Genomic DNA, 17,860 nt, shown 5'->3' on the forward strand with positions numbered 1-17,860 from the left:
AAGTCTCGCGAGACGAGATAGCCATGTTTGCCACAAGTCTCGCGAGATGAGATAGCCATGTTTGCCACAAGTCTCGCGAGACGAGATAGACATGTTTGCCACAAGTCCCTCTAGACGGGAAAGCCATGTTTGGCACAAGTCCCTTTAGAAGTGATATCCATGCTTGGCACAAGTCCCGCTCGACGGGATAACCATAATTTGCACAAGTCCCGCTAGATGAGATAGTGATGCTTGGCACAAGTCCCACTAGACGTGATAGTCATGCTTGGCACACAAGTCCCGCTCGACGGGATAACCATTATTGGCACAAGTACCGCTAGACGAGATAGTCATGGTTGCCATAAGTCCCTCTAGAAGGGATAGCCATGCTTGGTACAAGTCCCCCTACACGGGATAACCATTATTGGCACAAGTACCGCTAGACGAGATAGTCATGCTTGGCATAATTCCCGCTAGACGGATAGCCATGTTTAGTACAAGACCCACTGGACAGATAGCCATGTTTGATACAAGTCCCTAGACGGGATAACCATGTTTAGTACAAGACCCACTAAACGGATAACCATGTTTGATACAAGACCCACTAAACAGATAGCCATGTTTGATACAAGTCCCACTACACGGATAACCATGTTTAATACAAGACCCACTAGACGGATAGCCATGTTTGATACAAGTCCCATCAGACAGGATAACCATGTGTGGCACACGTCCCCCTAGTCAGATAGCCATATTTGATACAAGTCCCGTTAGTTTAGATACTGTATTCGTCCTAGTCCCGGTAGGCGGGGTGTTAGCAATGGGTCCCAAGTGGCAGTTCACGGTATCAGTCCCCTAAACGGGTTTTAAAACTCCAGTGTAAGATGTGCTATATGGAGATGATATATCATTAATAATATCCGCTAGACGAGTTAAACATGCGAGTAGGCGTGACACCAGCACGTCTACAAACTTCGTGTAAATCCTAAACCTAATGATGTGGGTACAATACTAGTTCACAACCAGACCGATGAAACACGGACGCCATTAAAATTGATTTACACCGTTTGATCGGGTTAGATTCCGGTGTAGTGCACGGCAAGTTGATCAAAAATTTACTGATCAACCCGACCCGAACTGCAGTCACCAGTCGACGATGTAGATGTGCGCATTGATAACTAAGATCTCAGGTTCGTGAAGGAAGTTCCGTGGAGGAGAGGTGCCAGAAACACCGACAAGGAATTACCGAGTTCTATTCACCCTGTTTTTCTTCTCCACGGTTTCATGTATCTGAATTGGCCTTGATTTTACATTCAGACATTTGTTCAATTTATTTTTCGCTTTTTGACAAACCATCACAGCGGAAGCTGCAGTTTCACCAGCATGGGGTTCTGCAGTTTAATTATTGATTTCCAATAGGTAAAATCAGTTTGATTCAGCCGGCATCATCCAAAGCCGGCTTAGAGCATTTGTTTCTTGACATGCATTTTAATGTGTATTCTGCAGTCTCACGAGACGAAATAGCCATGTTTGCCACAAGTCTCGCGAGACGAGATAGCCATGTTTGCCACAAGTCTCGCGAGATGAGATAGCCATGTTTGCCACAAGTCTCGCGAGACGAGATAGACATGTTTGCCACAAGTCCCTCTAGACGGGAAAGCCATGTTTGGCACAAGTCCCTTTAGAAGTGATATCCATGCTTGGCACAAGTCCCGCTCGACGGGATAACCATTATTGGCACAAGTACCGCTAGACGAGATAGTCATGGTTGCCATAAGTCCCTCTAGAAGGGATAGCCATGCTTGGTACAAGTCCCCCTACACGGGATAACCATTATTGGCACAAGTACCGCTAGACGAGATAGTCATGCTTGGCATAATTCCCGCTAGACGGATAGCCATGTTTAGTACAAGACCCACTGGACAGATAGCCATGTTTGATACAAGTCCCTAGACGGGATAACCATGTTTAGTATAAGACCCACTAGACGGATAGCCATGTTTGATACAAGTCCCATCAGACGGGATAACCATGTTTAGTACAAGACCCACTAAACGGATAACCATGTTTGATACAAGACCCACTAAACAGATAGCCATGTTTGATACAAGTCCCACTACACGGATAACCATGTTTAATACAAGACCCACTAGACGGATAGCCATGTTTGATACAAGTCCCATCAGACAGGATAACCATGTGTGGCACACGTCCCCCTAGTCAGATAGCCATGTTTGATACAAGTCCCGTTAGTTTAGATACTGTATTCGTCCTAGTCCCGGTAGACGGGGTGTTAGCAATGGGTCCCAAGTGGCAGTTCACGGTATCAGTCCCCTAAACGGGTTTTAAAACTCCAGTGTAAGATGTGCTATATGGAGATGATATATCATTAATAATATCCGCTAGACGAGTTAAACATGCGAGTGGGCGTGACACCAGCACGTCTACAGACTTCGAGTAAATGCGAGTAGGCGTGACAAGCACGTCTACAGACTTCGTGTAAATCCAAAACCTAATGATGTGGGTACAATACTAGTTCACAACCAGACCGATGAAACACGGACGCCATTAAAATTGATTACACCGTTTGATCGGGTTAGATTCCGGTGTAGTGCACGGCAAGTTGATCAAAAATTTACTGATCAACCCGACCCGAACTGCAGTTACCAGTCGACGGTGTAGATGTGCGCATTGATAACTAAGAGCTCAGGTTCGTGAAGGAAGTTCTGTGGAAGAGAGGTGCCAGAAACACCGACAAGGAATTACCGAGTTCTATTCACCCTGTTTTTCTTCTCCACGGTTTCATGTATCTGAATTGGCCTTGATTTTACATTCAGACATTTGTTCAAGCACGACACGGTGTTTGTGTAGTTGGTTTCAATAATAATCGTCAGGCTTCCGAGTGAGATGGCGGGAAAAAATATCGATTGGGCAACGTGGTCTTATCGTGATCTGGGGAAATCAAAATAGATCAACAGCTTCAAATATATCTTTTTTAGATAGAAATTGTATTTCTCAAAATGACGTGAAATATCGAAAATTTTGCCTATCATTAACACGTCAGTTATAAGTTAATACCCTAGCGAGAGCGGAAGTTCGGGTTCGATCCCAGCACCCGTGTTACTAAAAGACGTAAAACATGGTACTTGTTGATGCCCTGTTTGTAGCTGTGCATTAAAGGGAGAGAACTAGGTTTGATCGGCACAGAATTAGTATTGTGTGCATTGGCGTATCCGGGGGGAAGGGGGTCAGGGGTTCCCCCCCTTTTTTGAAAATGACTTAATACCACATTGAAGATTTTTTTTGCGATGGCGGGAACACACAGGGAAAGGCGTATGTAACTGTGGCCAAAATATTCGAAGCTATCACGAGAAACAACAAGTTAAGCAAAGGCGAATGTTTTACTAACACAATACCTACAAACACAAACCAACAAACAGATTCACGTCGCCACATAAGTGCACAACTCCTAGACGTAACATTATGCCCCATTCCGCCACCTCTATTATGTATGTTCTGTCTGCACCTGATTTCACAACCTGTATGATGAAAGGCCCTGCGCAGAGTGAATCCATTACCAGGAACTAAACTCGACCATACAGGAACAATCTGCTTTGTAATAATGTAATGCGTTTTGTAAATGTTTCCTAAATAGCGGATATGCTAGGTCTCTGCTTTAAGCAGGTATTAATTGTATACATGTGAGCATGTTTATCAACTGCGCGCCCAGTATATTATTTTTCCATGTACCCCGAATGTCGCTTTTTTCGCCATTTCCGGTCAATGTTGGATTGATATGCCATTTTGTATTCCTCCGCGTGAACCCAAAGCGCGAACTACTTAACGGAACGGATAGTTCTCTTCCGACGCATCTGTTGGCCATCCCATTGGGTATGTTTACACAGATGGAACGCTACAGACGGGAGGGGGCTTCATTGAGGAGGATAGTGAGTAATGTTGTACCGGCATCGGGGGCAACACACCACCACTACGATGTGTTATACATGGCGATGTTTATTTCCCTCTTGTAAACGACGACCTTTTTGCCTTACACTTGTGTAGTTTTTTTTAAGCTTGGTTTTGTATTAGTGGTTGTTCATTTAATTGCGTATCCCTTGACGCCTTCAGCTTTCTTCAGTCGCAGACAATTTATTGTTTTATCGTTATATTGTTTTTTCTCTGCTGTGTTTAATCTGTCTCTGATCTGGTTATGTTAACCATATCCGTTTCAGCGACTGGGCACGCGTCTAAACAAGTGTACAACCTAGGAGTGAATATACGGTACACTACATAGGCGAATCTCTGGTTCCCACAGGCAAATCTTCGTTAAAAGATATCCTCTAAATAATATAGTCCCCAGTTAATTAAATATTATGTAGACAGACTGCAGTCACAGTTTGAGACAAGATGGCTCACATTTCAGACAGGTGACAGACAAAAACGGACCAGAGTTACATCTACTGCAAAGGACAGCACTGACATTGAGAATATTTTCTAGCTGACATTTTTACGAATTTGTGTTAATCATCCACGATGTCACCTTGCTAGTCCGGACCTGATAACCAGGAAAAAACAGTTGAGACAGATTAACCGGGAAAGGCACATGTACATACATACGTATGTACACACACGATTACCTGTTGCTATTGCAATGCTTCTCATAAAATATACAAATTGTTTAAGAAAATAGTGAGTGAGTGAGTTTGATTTTACGCCGCTTTTAGCACTATTCCAGCAACATCACGGCGTGGGACACCAGAAACGGGCTTCACACATTGTACCCATATGAGGAATCGAACCCTGGTCTTTGGAGTGACGAGCAAACGCTTTAAACACCAGGCTATCCCATCGCCCCATTGTAACTGATAAAATAGGTTGTAATGTGTGTGTTTATACGTTCTTCATGTCTGGTACCTTTAATATTTTATATACATGTAACCTTTCAGCAGCAGGCAACTACATGTCACACCAACGTGCCGAAACTGGCATATTGTTTCATATTCGGACGATTTCCGTCAGGGAATAGCCAGAATCGGTCCATATAGTACCTATGCGCATATGGAAACCATATGGGTCAATCGCATCTTATGAAGGTTGTAACGGTTCTTCAGAGTTACTCCCGCTTGAACTCCCCCCATCCCCCAAAACCGACCTTCCCTAACTGCCGCGGGCTTGCAACAAATTAATTGGCCAAAATAGGATGTAAGAACACGATTTGTTATTTCAGCCATGTTGTTTATGGCCTTGAACTTTCAAGGTCGGGTCTCAACTAGAATTGCTCCAGGGGGTGTGATTAATTTCGCCAGTGCATTCGTCTTGAAATTTCAACATTTGGTTGTAATTGACGAGTTTCAATGATCTTTATTCGTAATGACGCTTATAGTTCCACGGCGCATCGTCGTGATGAGAATAATAACGCCGGGTGAATTAATGTTGTTTTACGGCGCCGATACGATGGCAATGATAAAAATGAGTGCATAATTACGGAGAGCCTTACATCAGCGTGTAGTCAATGATAGATTTATGCCATGTTAGTAAGATTTATGCCAAATGACAGGCTCCCCACAAATCACCCATGCATAACAGCCATTGCGAGCAAACGTTTGCGAAACGTTGCCAACGATACCGATGTATAAGGTGATGAAGATAATGAATTGGATCAATCGTTTCTTGGGGCAATTGCATCCTTCGTAAGAGTTTAAGTGTGACTAAGACATACTGCTTACTTTTCTTTCAATGCAAAGTGACCGCCTCCGTGCATCCGCGCTCGGCATTGATGGGTACAACAAGGACTGGTCGGCTCGGAGTCAGTATAATGTGTCTGAGAGGGGTATTCATGCTTCACTGCGGCATGGTATCTCAGTGGGCTAGCACTATAAAACCAGCTTAAGTCTGGGCTAGTACAAGCAGCCGCACATACACATACACACTCACGCACGTCGTCATATGAGCGAAATATTCTCAAGCACGACGTTAAACCCCATATCACCTCACCTCACCTCCAATGCAAGTATCAATCTAAATAGCCGGCAAAAGGTGCAGGTAAGATATAGCTTCGTTTATCTTCTCCCTTAGAATTCAAAGTTTGTTTACTGTTGAACGCTGCGCTCATCAACATTCTACCTATATGACGGCGGTCCGTGAATCATAGGACCAGACAATTCACTGATCAACATCATGAGCATCGATCTACGTAATTGGTGTCAACCAAGTCAGCAAGTCTGACCATCTGATCCTCTTACCACAAAGGGGCGGTGGGGCTGCCTAATGGTTAAAGCGTTGGCTCGTCACGCCGAAGACCCGGGTACGAATCCCCACATGGGTACAATGTGTGAAGCCCATTTCTGGTGTCCCCCGCCGTGATGTTGCTGGAATATTGCTAAAAGCGACGTAAAACCAAACTCAGTCAGTCAGTCAGTCTTACGACAAGCATGGGTTGCTGGAGACCAATTCGAACCAGAATTCAATCAATCTAACTGGTCTATGACAATGAAAGGTAACAAACTTTGGAAAGAACAGATAAAAACCATGATGGGATAAAGACGTTGAACCAGGGCAAATCTGCAACAATGAGCTGGTTGATTAACTGTGGCAGATCCCAGATCGCTTCATAATGTAGGCCTACGAGGGCTTTTACAAAGCGGGGGTTTGTTTATAGACGACATTTGCTTACATAGTGAGCGTATCTCTAGGGCAATCCAAACATATGATAGTTATTCACTCTAACCTTCCGCGAAAATCCGCCTTCTTGAAATGTAGGTCGATTGCACGCAATGTGAAACTGGTTCTAAAAGTCCTGATATTTTACAAGGGAAGGGTACGACTCATTTGAGGTTTTGATTGTCATTTTAACCATGGAAAAAACATGAAAACATGTATCATTCTTTTATCAGTGTTTTCATTTCCGGGTGATTAGTGTTTCATAGTCCGATCAGTAGACATGCGCGAAGGTTGCTCTCACCGGAAGTGCTGGCTACTTGATTGAGGTCAAGTCTTACGTCATAAACGGAGCAGTATTATGTCAACAGAGATTGTCTGCTAAAAGCGTGTAATTTTTAATAACATATTAACGAATGACGTCAATAGGCCAGATAAACAAAATGGCGTCAAACTAAGCGTATGTCTCATTGCCTTGGGTGTATACAAAGACGATGTTGTTTAAATCATTTGCTAGATTAAGATAAAGAATGGCCGCCAGTAAAGCTGTGAGTCACTCACGAATCTGAGTGTCTGATGAAAGTGTGTAAAGTTTATGAAAGTTATTAGCTGTAGAATCTGACTGCGCAGATTGTTGACGGATCCTATACGATGGAGACAGTCTTTGTGATTCACTGGCCGGGGAGATGAAGATCACTTGTTCGATGATGACCCTTGTCGGACAAAAATGGCGTTAAAATGGAACTTGTTGTTACCCTGCCCCGTGTAAAAGCTTGAGCGCGACGTCACATCCCATTTTTCCTTCACCTTTCGTCATCCTATATCAGTAACCCGTGAAGATTCGGGTTAGAATTGGTCTTCATTAATGCTTGGCGTAAGAGGCGACTAACGGGATCGGGTGGTCGGGTCCGCTGACCTGGTTGACACATGTCATCGTATCCCAATTGCGTAGATCGCTGCTCATGATGTCAATCATTGGATTGTCGGGTCCAAACTCGACTACTTACTAACCGTCATCATTAAGCTGGAGTACTGCGGTTAGAACAAAAAATAAACAAACGGCAGAGGCGAATACTCAATGCCTTCTATACGAGGTTAGGTTATAAATACAGTAACCTGACATATCAAGGTTGTTTTATGCTTTCGTGTGACATTGCTATTATCCCCCGCCGCGCGTTTCGCGCCGTACGTACGTACGAATTGGAATATCTTAAGAATTGTTAACTAGATTCTTTTCATATTTGGTACCTAGGTTCATCACAGTATAAGAAAGGTCCCAGTCAGGTTTGGTGACCTTGACCTTAATTTCAAGGTCACAAGGGGACTTTTTAACGTTATCTCTTGTCAGTGAGATATCTCAAGAACCGTTCACTAGATTGTCTTCATATTCGACACTAAGCTTTATCTAGAGAAGGCGCAGGGCACAGTCGATTTTGGTGACCTTCACTTAATTTTCAAGGTCATGGCGATACTTTGAAGATTTCAGCATATTAACCTGCATGTTAAGATGGTCAGCGAGATATCTCAAGAACCATTAACTGGACTTTCTTCATATTTGACATCAAGTTTCATCTTGGGAAAGGGCAAGGCCCAGTCGACTTGGGTGACCTTCACTTAATGTTCAAGGTCACAAAGACACTTTGAAGATTTCACCATGTTAAATTACATGTTAAGATAGCCAGCAAGATATCGCAAAAAACAGTCACTGGATTTTTTTCATATTTGACACCAAGCTTCATCTAATGAAGGAGCAGGGCCCAGTCAGTTTTGGTGACCTTCACATAATTGACAAGGTCACTGCGACACTTTGAAGATATCAGCATGTTAACCTGAATTCACTGGATTCTCTTCATAGACTTTCAAGACTTACCTTGAATGTTTTTCAACAAGCAATTTCTTTAGTACCATTTTTGCATATTTCATACACTATGACATTCATGTCAAGGTCAAAATCAGTCTTGAAAATATTTGTGTGTTTGAACAACTAAAGAGCAAGATATCAAGAGAGGTTGACTGGTCATGTTTTTGTTGACATTTAACTTCATCTTAGGTTTGATTTGATAATTTGCGGCGAGGGATTATGTCACCTTACTGACAATGCTTGTTCTATATTAGTATTAACTGACATATCAAGCTTGTTTTATGCTTTCGTGTGACATTGTTATTCTATATTAGTATTAACTGACATATCAAGCTTGTTTTATCTGACATAGTATCAAATGCTTGTCTTATGCTCGTGTGACTATGCTTATTTTATTTCGTGTGACATTGTTATCTATATTGTTATTCTATATTAGTATTAACCTTTTTTGTCATCTTATTAGATTTGGTTGGCTTCAGTGAATTGTCTCGGATTAATGACATCACTATGTTCGAATTCATGCCGCATATATTCATAGTAACTGCATGATTGTCAAATCATTTTTTCATCCTTATCATGGCCAGAGTAACGGAGGTTTCCGTCAATCCTGTATCCAGAATGGCCAAAGTGTTGTATTAACCTCATTATCGACTTGCTAGATTTGACATGCTCAGTCCATTGTCTGGGGATAATGACATCACTATATGAACTTACTCATGCTGTTTATGGGGATTCCGACAGCCATATACCAAAAACGAGCGGTGAAGTAATTTCAGCAGGGGGAGGCAGTGTGGGGGTCACCCCGTTCTGGTCGACCCACCATCAGCAGCACAACAATTAACACTGATGCTGTCCACACCTGGTTCTGAACAATAGGTCCTTACCGTCCATGAGTTAGAGGGGACAAGCTTCTCGTGTGAGTCAGGCAGAAACAACACTTCATGGTCATCTACATACGTCAAATGTGTGTGCCCGATGGGTCTCTTGGATGCGGTCAGATGGAATGGTGGCCGGTCGTCACCTCTAATGTCCTCTGAACCAGATACAATCGCATCCCGGATTTACATGTTAGGTTAGTGACAGTTGATGAGACGTGGGTTCATCAACGTGGTCCTTGGAGTGGAAACATTTACTGTCTCCGTAAAGACCCGTGAAGATCCGGGATAGAAAAGGTCTTCAGCAACCCATGTGCTTGCCATAAAAGGCGACTATGCTTGTCGTAAGAGGCGACTAACGGGATCGGGTGGTCAGTTTCGCTGACTTGGTTGACACATGTCATCGGTTCCCAATTGCGCAGATCGATGCTCATGCTGTTGATCACTGGATTGTCTGGTCCAGACTCGATTATTTACAGACCGCCGCCATATAGCTGGGATATTGCGGAGTGCGGCGAAAAAACTAAACTCACTCACTCACTGTCTCCCTAAACCTAAATACTTTTAAAACAACCAGATACACTGTCATGTCAAGACTACCTTTGTGGAGACACCAATTCATAACGCACACCGATGGTGTATCATGGGGAAAATGTGTATTGAAAAGATATGTATTTGTCAAGGAGAATTGAGTTCTACTCCGTCAGACAACGCTCCGTTGATCCCAGGATAGAACAAATCACCGTGTCTAAAACAAAATGATCATGTTTAAATTTAGAAATTTTCTTTCTTATCGATGTTTTGTGAGTTAAAAGAGTTTAGAAATCGTTTACGACTGTGATAGAGTGTGACATTGCAACAATTGTTGAGACGGGAACATAGACTTCACGCTTTCGCAATAGAAAAGTCAATGGTTTTAGGATTGTGACGAGCTAAAAGCCATTTCATCCATTACCCCTCGGTTACAACGTTGATAAGAATATCAGCAATATTCCACATCTGTGACACCTGTCGAGTCCGAAAACAGCAGTCTAGTAACTGACACGAAATGCATTGATCAAGCATCTTAATGTGCCACATCAGTACGGAATCCTAGAAGGAACATTGTCGACTTGTCGCGCAATTTAATGCTTTTAGACACATCTTAGACAGGGGACAATGCGACCACGTGACATACTTTGACATTGAACACTGTAGCGTTGTTGCATGGACACCCCTTTGTAGAATAGAAACTAGTCTTTAAATGCGACAACGTGACAATGCGCCATATGGCCAAAATGTCGCATTGTCACGTTGTCGGGCTTTGGCTATTTATTGACGCTTAATTTTGAAAAGGCGACAGCACTGCAATGTCCCTTCCAGGTTTCCATAGTTGAGAGTAGTTCACAAACCCCAACAGCTGTGCAACACATTCATCTGTGAGATAGGAGGATTTTGCGTTCAATCACTATTCTGCCATACAGACTGTAATGAAACAGTCTTGTTTTTTCATATGTAATTATTTAAATATCTTACCATATTGCAGCTATGGTAATTGTAAAATGCAGTTGTATATTTGATTATACGAACAATATACGTCTATTTTGTTTTGGATGTTGTTTAAAGCCGCAATCAGCAATATTCCAGCTTATATGTCGGCGGTCTGTAAATAATCGAGTCTGGGCCAGACAATCCAGTGATCAATATCATGAGCATCGTTCTACGCAATGTGTTAACCAAGTCAACGAGCCTTACCATCCGATCCCGTTAGTCGCCTCTTACGACAAGCATGGGTAACTGAAGACCAATTCTAACTCGGATCGCGTTTATGCATGCATGTTGATATAGTGATATATCAGTAACCATGTGTTATTTATCAGTTTCGTACACTATCACCACGTTCTGAGATTTACGCTTTTAATGAAGATGGCATTAAGATGTATTTATCAATTATTTCCAGGCACACAATACTGTCCCCCGACATGGGACCGTTATCAGTGCTGGCCCGCTACCAAAGCCAATACCACCATATACGGACCCTGCCCATCACAATATGGCTTCAACGACACAGGTAAGTCGCCCAACATAACATGTTTTAACGACACAGTCATGACTTCTATCACAATATGGTTTCAATGACACAGGTATGGCGTCCATCATAATATGGGTTCAATGACACAGGTATGGCATCTATCATAATATGGCTTCAATGGCACAGGTATGGCGTCTATCATAACATGTTTAATGACACAGGTATGCCGTCTATCACAATATGGCTTCAATTACATAGGTATGGCGTCTATCACAATATGGCTTCAGTGACACAGGTATGACGTCTATCACAATATGGCTTCAAGGACACAGGTATGGCGTCTATCACAATATGGCTTCAATGACACAGGCGTGACGTCTAACACAATATGGCTTCAATGACACAGGTATGAGGTCTCTCACAATATGGCTTCAGTCACACAGGTATGACGTCTATCACAATATGGCTTCAATGACACAGGCATGACGGCTATCATAATATGGCTTCAATGACACAGGTATGACGGCTATCATAATATGGCTTCAATGACACAGGTATGACGTCTATTACAATATGGCTTCAGTGACACAGGTATCACGTCTATCACAATATTGCTTCAATGACACAGGTATGAGGTCTATTACAATATGGCTTCAGTGGCACATGCATGACGTCTATCACAATATTGCTTCAATGACACAGGTATGACGTCTATTACAATATGGCTTCAGTGACACAGGTATGACGGCTATTACAATATGGCTTCAGTGACACAGGTATGACGTCTATCACAATATTGCTGCAATGACACAGGTATGACGTGTATCACAGTATGGCTCCAAGGACAGAGGTATGACGTCTATCACAATATGGCTTCAAGAACACAGGTATGACGTGTATCATAATATGGCTTCAATGACACAGGTATGACGTCTAACACAATATGGCTTCAGTGACACAGGCATGACGTCTATCATAATATGGCTTCAATGACACAGGTATGACGGCTATCATAATATGGCTTCAATGACACAGGTATTATGTCTAACACAATATGGCTTCAATGACACAGGTATGACGTCTATCACAATATGGTTTTAATGACACAGGTAAGGTTATCCATCACAACACTTGTGTTGCCTTTAACAATAAGGCTTCAATAACAGAGGTGTGTCATCCATCACAACCTGGTTTCAATGACGCTGATATATGTCAAATAAACATTAAGGGCACAGGTACGTCACCTATCACAAGATGGCTTTAAGGGGTGCGGCCAATCACACTAAAACAACACAGACCTGTGTGTTGATCATCACATTCTGACTTCATTGACACGGGTGTGATGACCTTCAAAATATGCTTCAATAGCACATATATGACTGCCCTCAAAATATACTTCAAGGACACAAGTATGTTGCCCATCAAAGTATGGATTCAATGACAGAAGTATGTTGCCCATCAAAGTATGGCTTCAATGACACAAGTATGTTGCCCATCAAAGTATGTGTTGCCATACTTTGATGGGCAACACATCTGTGTTATTGAAGCCACACTGTGATGGGCAAGACATATATGTCATTGAAGCCATACTTTGATCAAAGTATGGCTTCAATGACACAGATGTGTTGCCCATCACAATATGGCTTCAATGACACATATGTGTTGCCCATCACAATATGGCTTCAATGACACATATGTCTTGCCCATCACAGTATGGCTTCAATGACACAGATGTGTTGCCCATCAAAGTATGGCTTCAATGACACATATGTGTTGCCCATCACAATATGGCTTCAATGACACATATGTGTTGCCCATCACAGTATGGCTTCAATGACACAGATGTGTTGCCCATCAAAGTATGGCTTCAATGACACATATGTGTTGCCCATCACAGTATGGCTTCAATGACACATATGTGTTGCCCATCACAATATGGCTTCAATGACACATATGTCTTGCCCATCACAGTATGGCTTCAATGACACAGATGTGTTGCCCATCAAAGTATGGCTTCAATGACACATATGTGTTGCCCATCACAATATGGCTTCAATGACACATATGTGTTGCCCATCACAGTATGGCTGCAATGACACAGATGTGTTGCCAATCAAAGTAGGGCTTCAATTACACAGATGTGTTGCCCATCACAGTATGGCTTCAACGAAAGAGGTCAACACTTGTAAACTACCTACTCCTTAGTACCAGTTTTGAAATGCCCAGTAACCATCAGATGTCACAGAGAGAATTCCGGTTTATTCAGTACATGTATTAAAAAAACAACCTTTGTTCTCAGTAAACCACTCGGATACGTTTTCTAAAATTAGTCAATCCACGATTGACAGGTTAAAGCACAGCTTTCCTCAAAGCACCGTTAACTAGTAAATTAATCGGAAAGCTTCAACATCTGAGGATGAGATCAGGGATGGGATTTCACGCGTGTCAGTCAGTCTCATCTGAAGCTCTTCAGGATCTCAATATCCTAGTCCACATACAACTTCCGGTCACGTGGGCTGTCAACACCTGTCACACACCTCCCACATATCTCACTCTGTGTTGAGGGTGGGGGAGGGAGGGAGTATTGTGGTAATTTATTGGGTGATGTTGCCTTAAGTCTCCCTAGAGCCAATCACACGGTTTACCAATGTTTCTGATGCTATTGAAGCCTACATCCTGCTAGCAAAACAAGCGCGATAACTCGGGAAGATCACAAGTCTTATTGGCTCACTACTAGAGGTCGTAGCTAAGACTGCCCTCGCGCTGATGTCAAAGCTTCAAACACGCAAGGGGCGGTGGGGGTAGCCTAGTGGTTAAGGCGTTCCCTCGTCACGCTGAAGACCCGAGTTCGATGCCCCACATGGGTACAATATGTGAAGCCCATTTCTCGTGTCCCTCGCCGTGATATTGCTGGAATATTGCTATAAGTGACGTAAAACTGTACTCACTCACTCTGTCATACAGACCCTAAAAGCGGCGTAAAACCCAACCCACTTACTCACTCACTCAAACACGCAACCGTGACATCTACTGTTTATCGGGGCGGTGGAGTAGCCCAGTAGTTAAAGCGTTCGCTCGTCTCGCCGAAGACCCGGGTTCGATTCCCCACACAGGTACACTGTGTGAAGCCACTTTCTGGTGTGCCCGTCGTAATATTGCTCTACTGATCTTTGACTATACATTTGGCAACGGGAATTAGCGAATTAATTTCATGTGATATGTTTTCAGATAGTCAGTCAGTTGTACTGATCCCTAATCAGCGTCCCACAACTATTCACGAAGTAATAGGGCCGTAAGTGGGTCACGGTACTTCGCGAGACCTCAGTACTCTCAGTGACAAACAACGTACACTGGGTCCGGTCTAGTAAAGTCCGGTCTAGTAAAGTCATATCTGGCGGTCGCGCAATTTGGAACCAGAACTGGTTCTCGAATATACGCTTGTCACCTGAAATCTGGTTCCGGAAGTAAGCTGGCCCCCGTCTCGCAAGATGGCGAGCGGAAAGGGAGCCTGGAACCAGATTAGTACCAGGAGTAGCACCTCGCGAAGCTTACAGGCCCTGTATGATTATCAAAAGGATGAAAGTTTAATACATGATGCAATGTTTCTATAAAAGGGAGCTTGGTTGCCCTTGCACATTTGAGGGAAACAGGTATGAGGTAATGGGGATATTCAAGGGTCTGTTTGGTTTGTTTGTTGTTTAACGCCCCACTCCAGCTATATGGAAACCTATCCTGCCCTATCGCATTCAAGGGAGATAAGCATGAGGTACTGCGGACCCATCCTGCCCTATCGCATTCAAGGGAGATAAGCATGAGGTACTGCGGACCCATCCTGCCCTATCACATTCAAGGGAGACAGGCACGAGATACAGGAACTTATATGGGCTCTTGCACATTCAAAGGAGACAAGCACCATATACGTGGAACCATCCTGCCCTAGACTATTGTCAGGGAGACGAGCATTTGGCACTCGGGGCCTCTCCTGTCCTATCACATTCAAGGGAGACAAGCAAGTGCTCCTGGGAACCATCCTGCCAAAAATATTCAAACGGAGACAAGCATGTAGTTGAAGACCTTTGCTTCGCGAGAATATTCAAAGGGAGACAAATCGTTCCTTACTGAGGACCATTCGTCTCCACTCGCCCCTTTCCGCGACATCCACGAAGGTTTGCCGGAATGACACGAGTAGTTACGAATGCCGCGCTAGGAATCTACAGTGGCACGCACAGGAACGGAGCTAGACTAACAACTAGTCTCTGAAATGAACATATTTTACTGAAAAAAACGTTCATAGTAAATATATATATATATAATGAAAAGGAGCCCTGAGACTTTCTGAAGCTGAGGAAATCTAGACTTGCTACATTTTCTAGACTTGCGTGGGCTTTCTTGGATATATTTGCTTCAGGGTCTGTACGAGAGACTAGAACGGAGCATATGATCCCGTTAACTCTCCTGGGTATCAGAACTGGACTAAATACAAAGCTTCTGTTGTTGGTCCTGCCAAGACGGCAGTGATGTTCCATCTGCTTCCATTCCGAGAGTCTCTTTGAGAACATAAACCCATCCCAGTGTATAGGCTATTTATATTGCTGTATCAAGCATCATCAGATCGGGACACGGTAACGGCACACTCCCCACCATCCCAGACCAGTTTGAGCGACGGCTGTGTATTCCCGAGATATCACACCACATAATCAACTCAGATGACACATATATTTTTACGGACATCAAGATACACTGACAGATCTCAAGGCAGAACACTTTTCATATCAGATCGATTACGTTGTTTAAACAAATATGAACAGTTGGAGGGCTTTCAGATGTCATGCGTTTCCTGATGCTTATATGATTTGCTGCTTTTAGACATTCTTGCATCCATCAACGGTTACTACGGGGTAATCAGCATCAGGTTTTCACAGTCGCAACAACCAGCAATAGTAATATACCCCGGGAGAAAATCTGCATCAAATGTATTAATTTCATACGCTCTACTTTTAAATTATAGGAACAAAACCGTAGTCATTTTTCCTTTGAAGACAATTTTGTCAGAAGCGTCATTTTTATTCGGTAGTTTGATATTAAATAACACGCCAAAACTATATTTCTTCGAAAACAATTTTATCATAAACTTCAGTTTTTATGCGGTATTTCATATTATGATAACAATCACATAGTTATATTTCGTTTGAAGACAACTGTGTCAGAAGTATTAATTTCATATGTGGAATGTTCATGTTATGATAACAATCACATAGTTATATTTCGTTGAAGACAAACATTTCAGGACTATTACTTTCATGTGTTTATAGAACAGGGCGGCTTATTTGAGTATTGTGTTGATCAACGAGTCTCACAGGATACTAACGGCTCTTGATGTGGTTATGCTCTGTAGATGGTATTACATATAGGCGTATTAGCATACTTTGGGTTTTCGGAATCGGAATAGAACGATGAATTAATGTAAACAGTTTTCTTCGACGCGATTTGACTGTGGTGAGTGAGTGAGTGAGTTTAGTTTTACGCCGCTTTTAGCAATTGACTGTGGAAACGGAGTACCTTCAACAAAACAAGATTATTATTCAACATGCTGGATCCAGACGGATTAATGACATAAGTTGATCCAAAATTGCCTACAGAGAAGTACCAACATTTGCACTGGTCACCATTCTGCTGATCTTGTCCTTCCTGAGTGAGTGAGTGAGTGAGTTTAGTTTTACGCCGCATTTAGCAATATTCCAGCAATATCACGGCGGGGGACACCAGAAATGGGCTTCGCACATTGTACCCATGTGGGAATCGTACCCGGGCCTTCAGCGTGACGAATGAACGCTTTAACCACTAGGTTACCCCACCACCCCTTGTCCGTCTTGAAAGGTAATGAAATAAAGACGAAAGATAAACCATCAAACTAATTATTGACAAAATATATCATAATGTGACTGGGTTTCTTTCCAAGTACTAAGTCTATTCTAAAACTAATATATTATGACCATAAAGTTATTCATAACTGGAGCGGTGGGGTAGCCTAGTGGTTAAAACGTTCGCTCGTCATGCCGAAGACCCGGGTTCGAGTCCCCACATGGGTACAATGTGAAGCCCATTTCTGGTGTCCCCCGCCGTGATATTGCTGGATTATTGCTAAAAGGGGCGTAAAACTAAACTCACTCACTCATTCATTACTGGATCGTCGAGAAGAAATATTATACTACTCCAGCATACAACAAACTGTAGGGGAAAAGAAAGTATACACTTAAAACTGAACTGAACCACAGGCAAACTGTAGCGCAAATACGGCTGCGCAACAGAGAGAAAAATTACCAGTCTTTCTATATGCGAGCGAAGCGAGACTGGTCATTTTCTCTTTGTTGCGCAACCCTATTTGCGCTACAGTTTGCCTGTGATTGAACAATAACAAACATTATGAAAGCATCATTAGGGTGAAATCAGGACGAAATGCTGTCAAATTAAGGTCCA

General features: G+C 42.8%; 1 protein-coding gene across 2 annotated transcripts in view; it reads left to right on the plus strand.

Moving 5' to 3' along the window:
- LOC124281100 (corticotropin-releasing factor receptor 2-like) overlaps positions 1–17,860 on the plus strand; it is a 99,876-nt gene that overhangs the window by 56,162 nt on the left and 25,854 nt on the right. For both annotated transcript variants that reach the window (XM_046717124.1, XM_046717118.1), the window contains exon 3: positions 11,312–11,422. In XM_046717124.1, coding sequence (XP_046573080.1) covers positions 11,312–11,422 — 111 coding nt within the window. The remainder of the gene's footprint in view (positions 1–11,311; positions 11,423–17,860) is intronic.

The sequence above is a fragment of the Haliotis rubra genome, unplaced genomic scaffold (genome assembly GCF_003918875.1).
Source record: "Haliotis rubra isolate DU_JTF1 unplaced genomic scaffold, ASM391887v1 Scf108, whole genome shotgun sequence".
Taxonomy (NCBI): Eukaryota; Metazoa; Mollusca; class Gastropoda; order Lepetellida; family Haliotidae; genus Haliotis; species Haliotis rubra.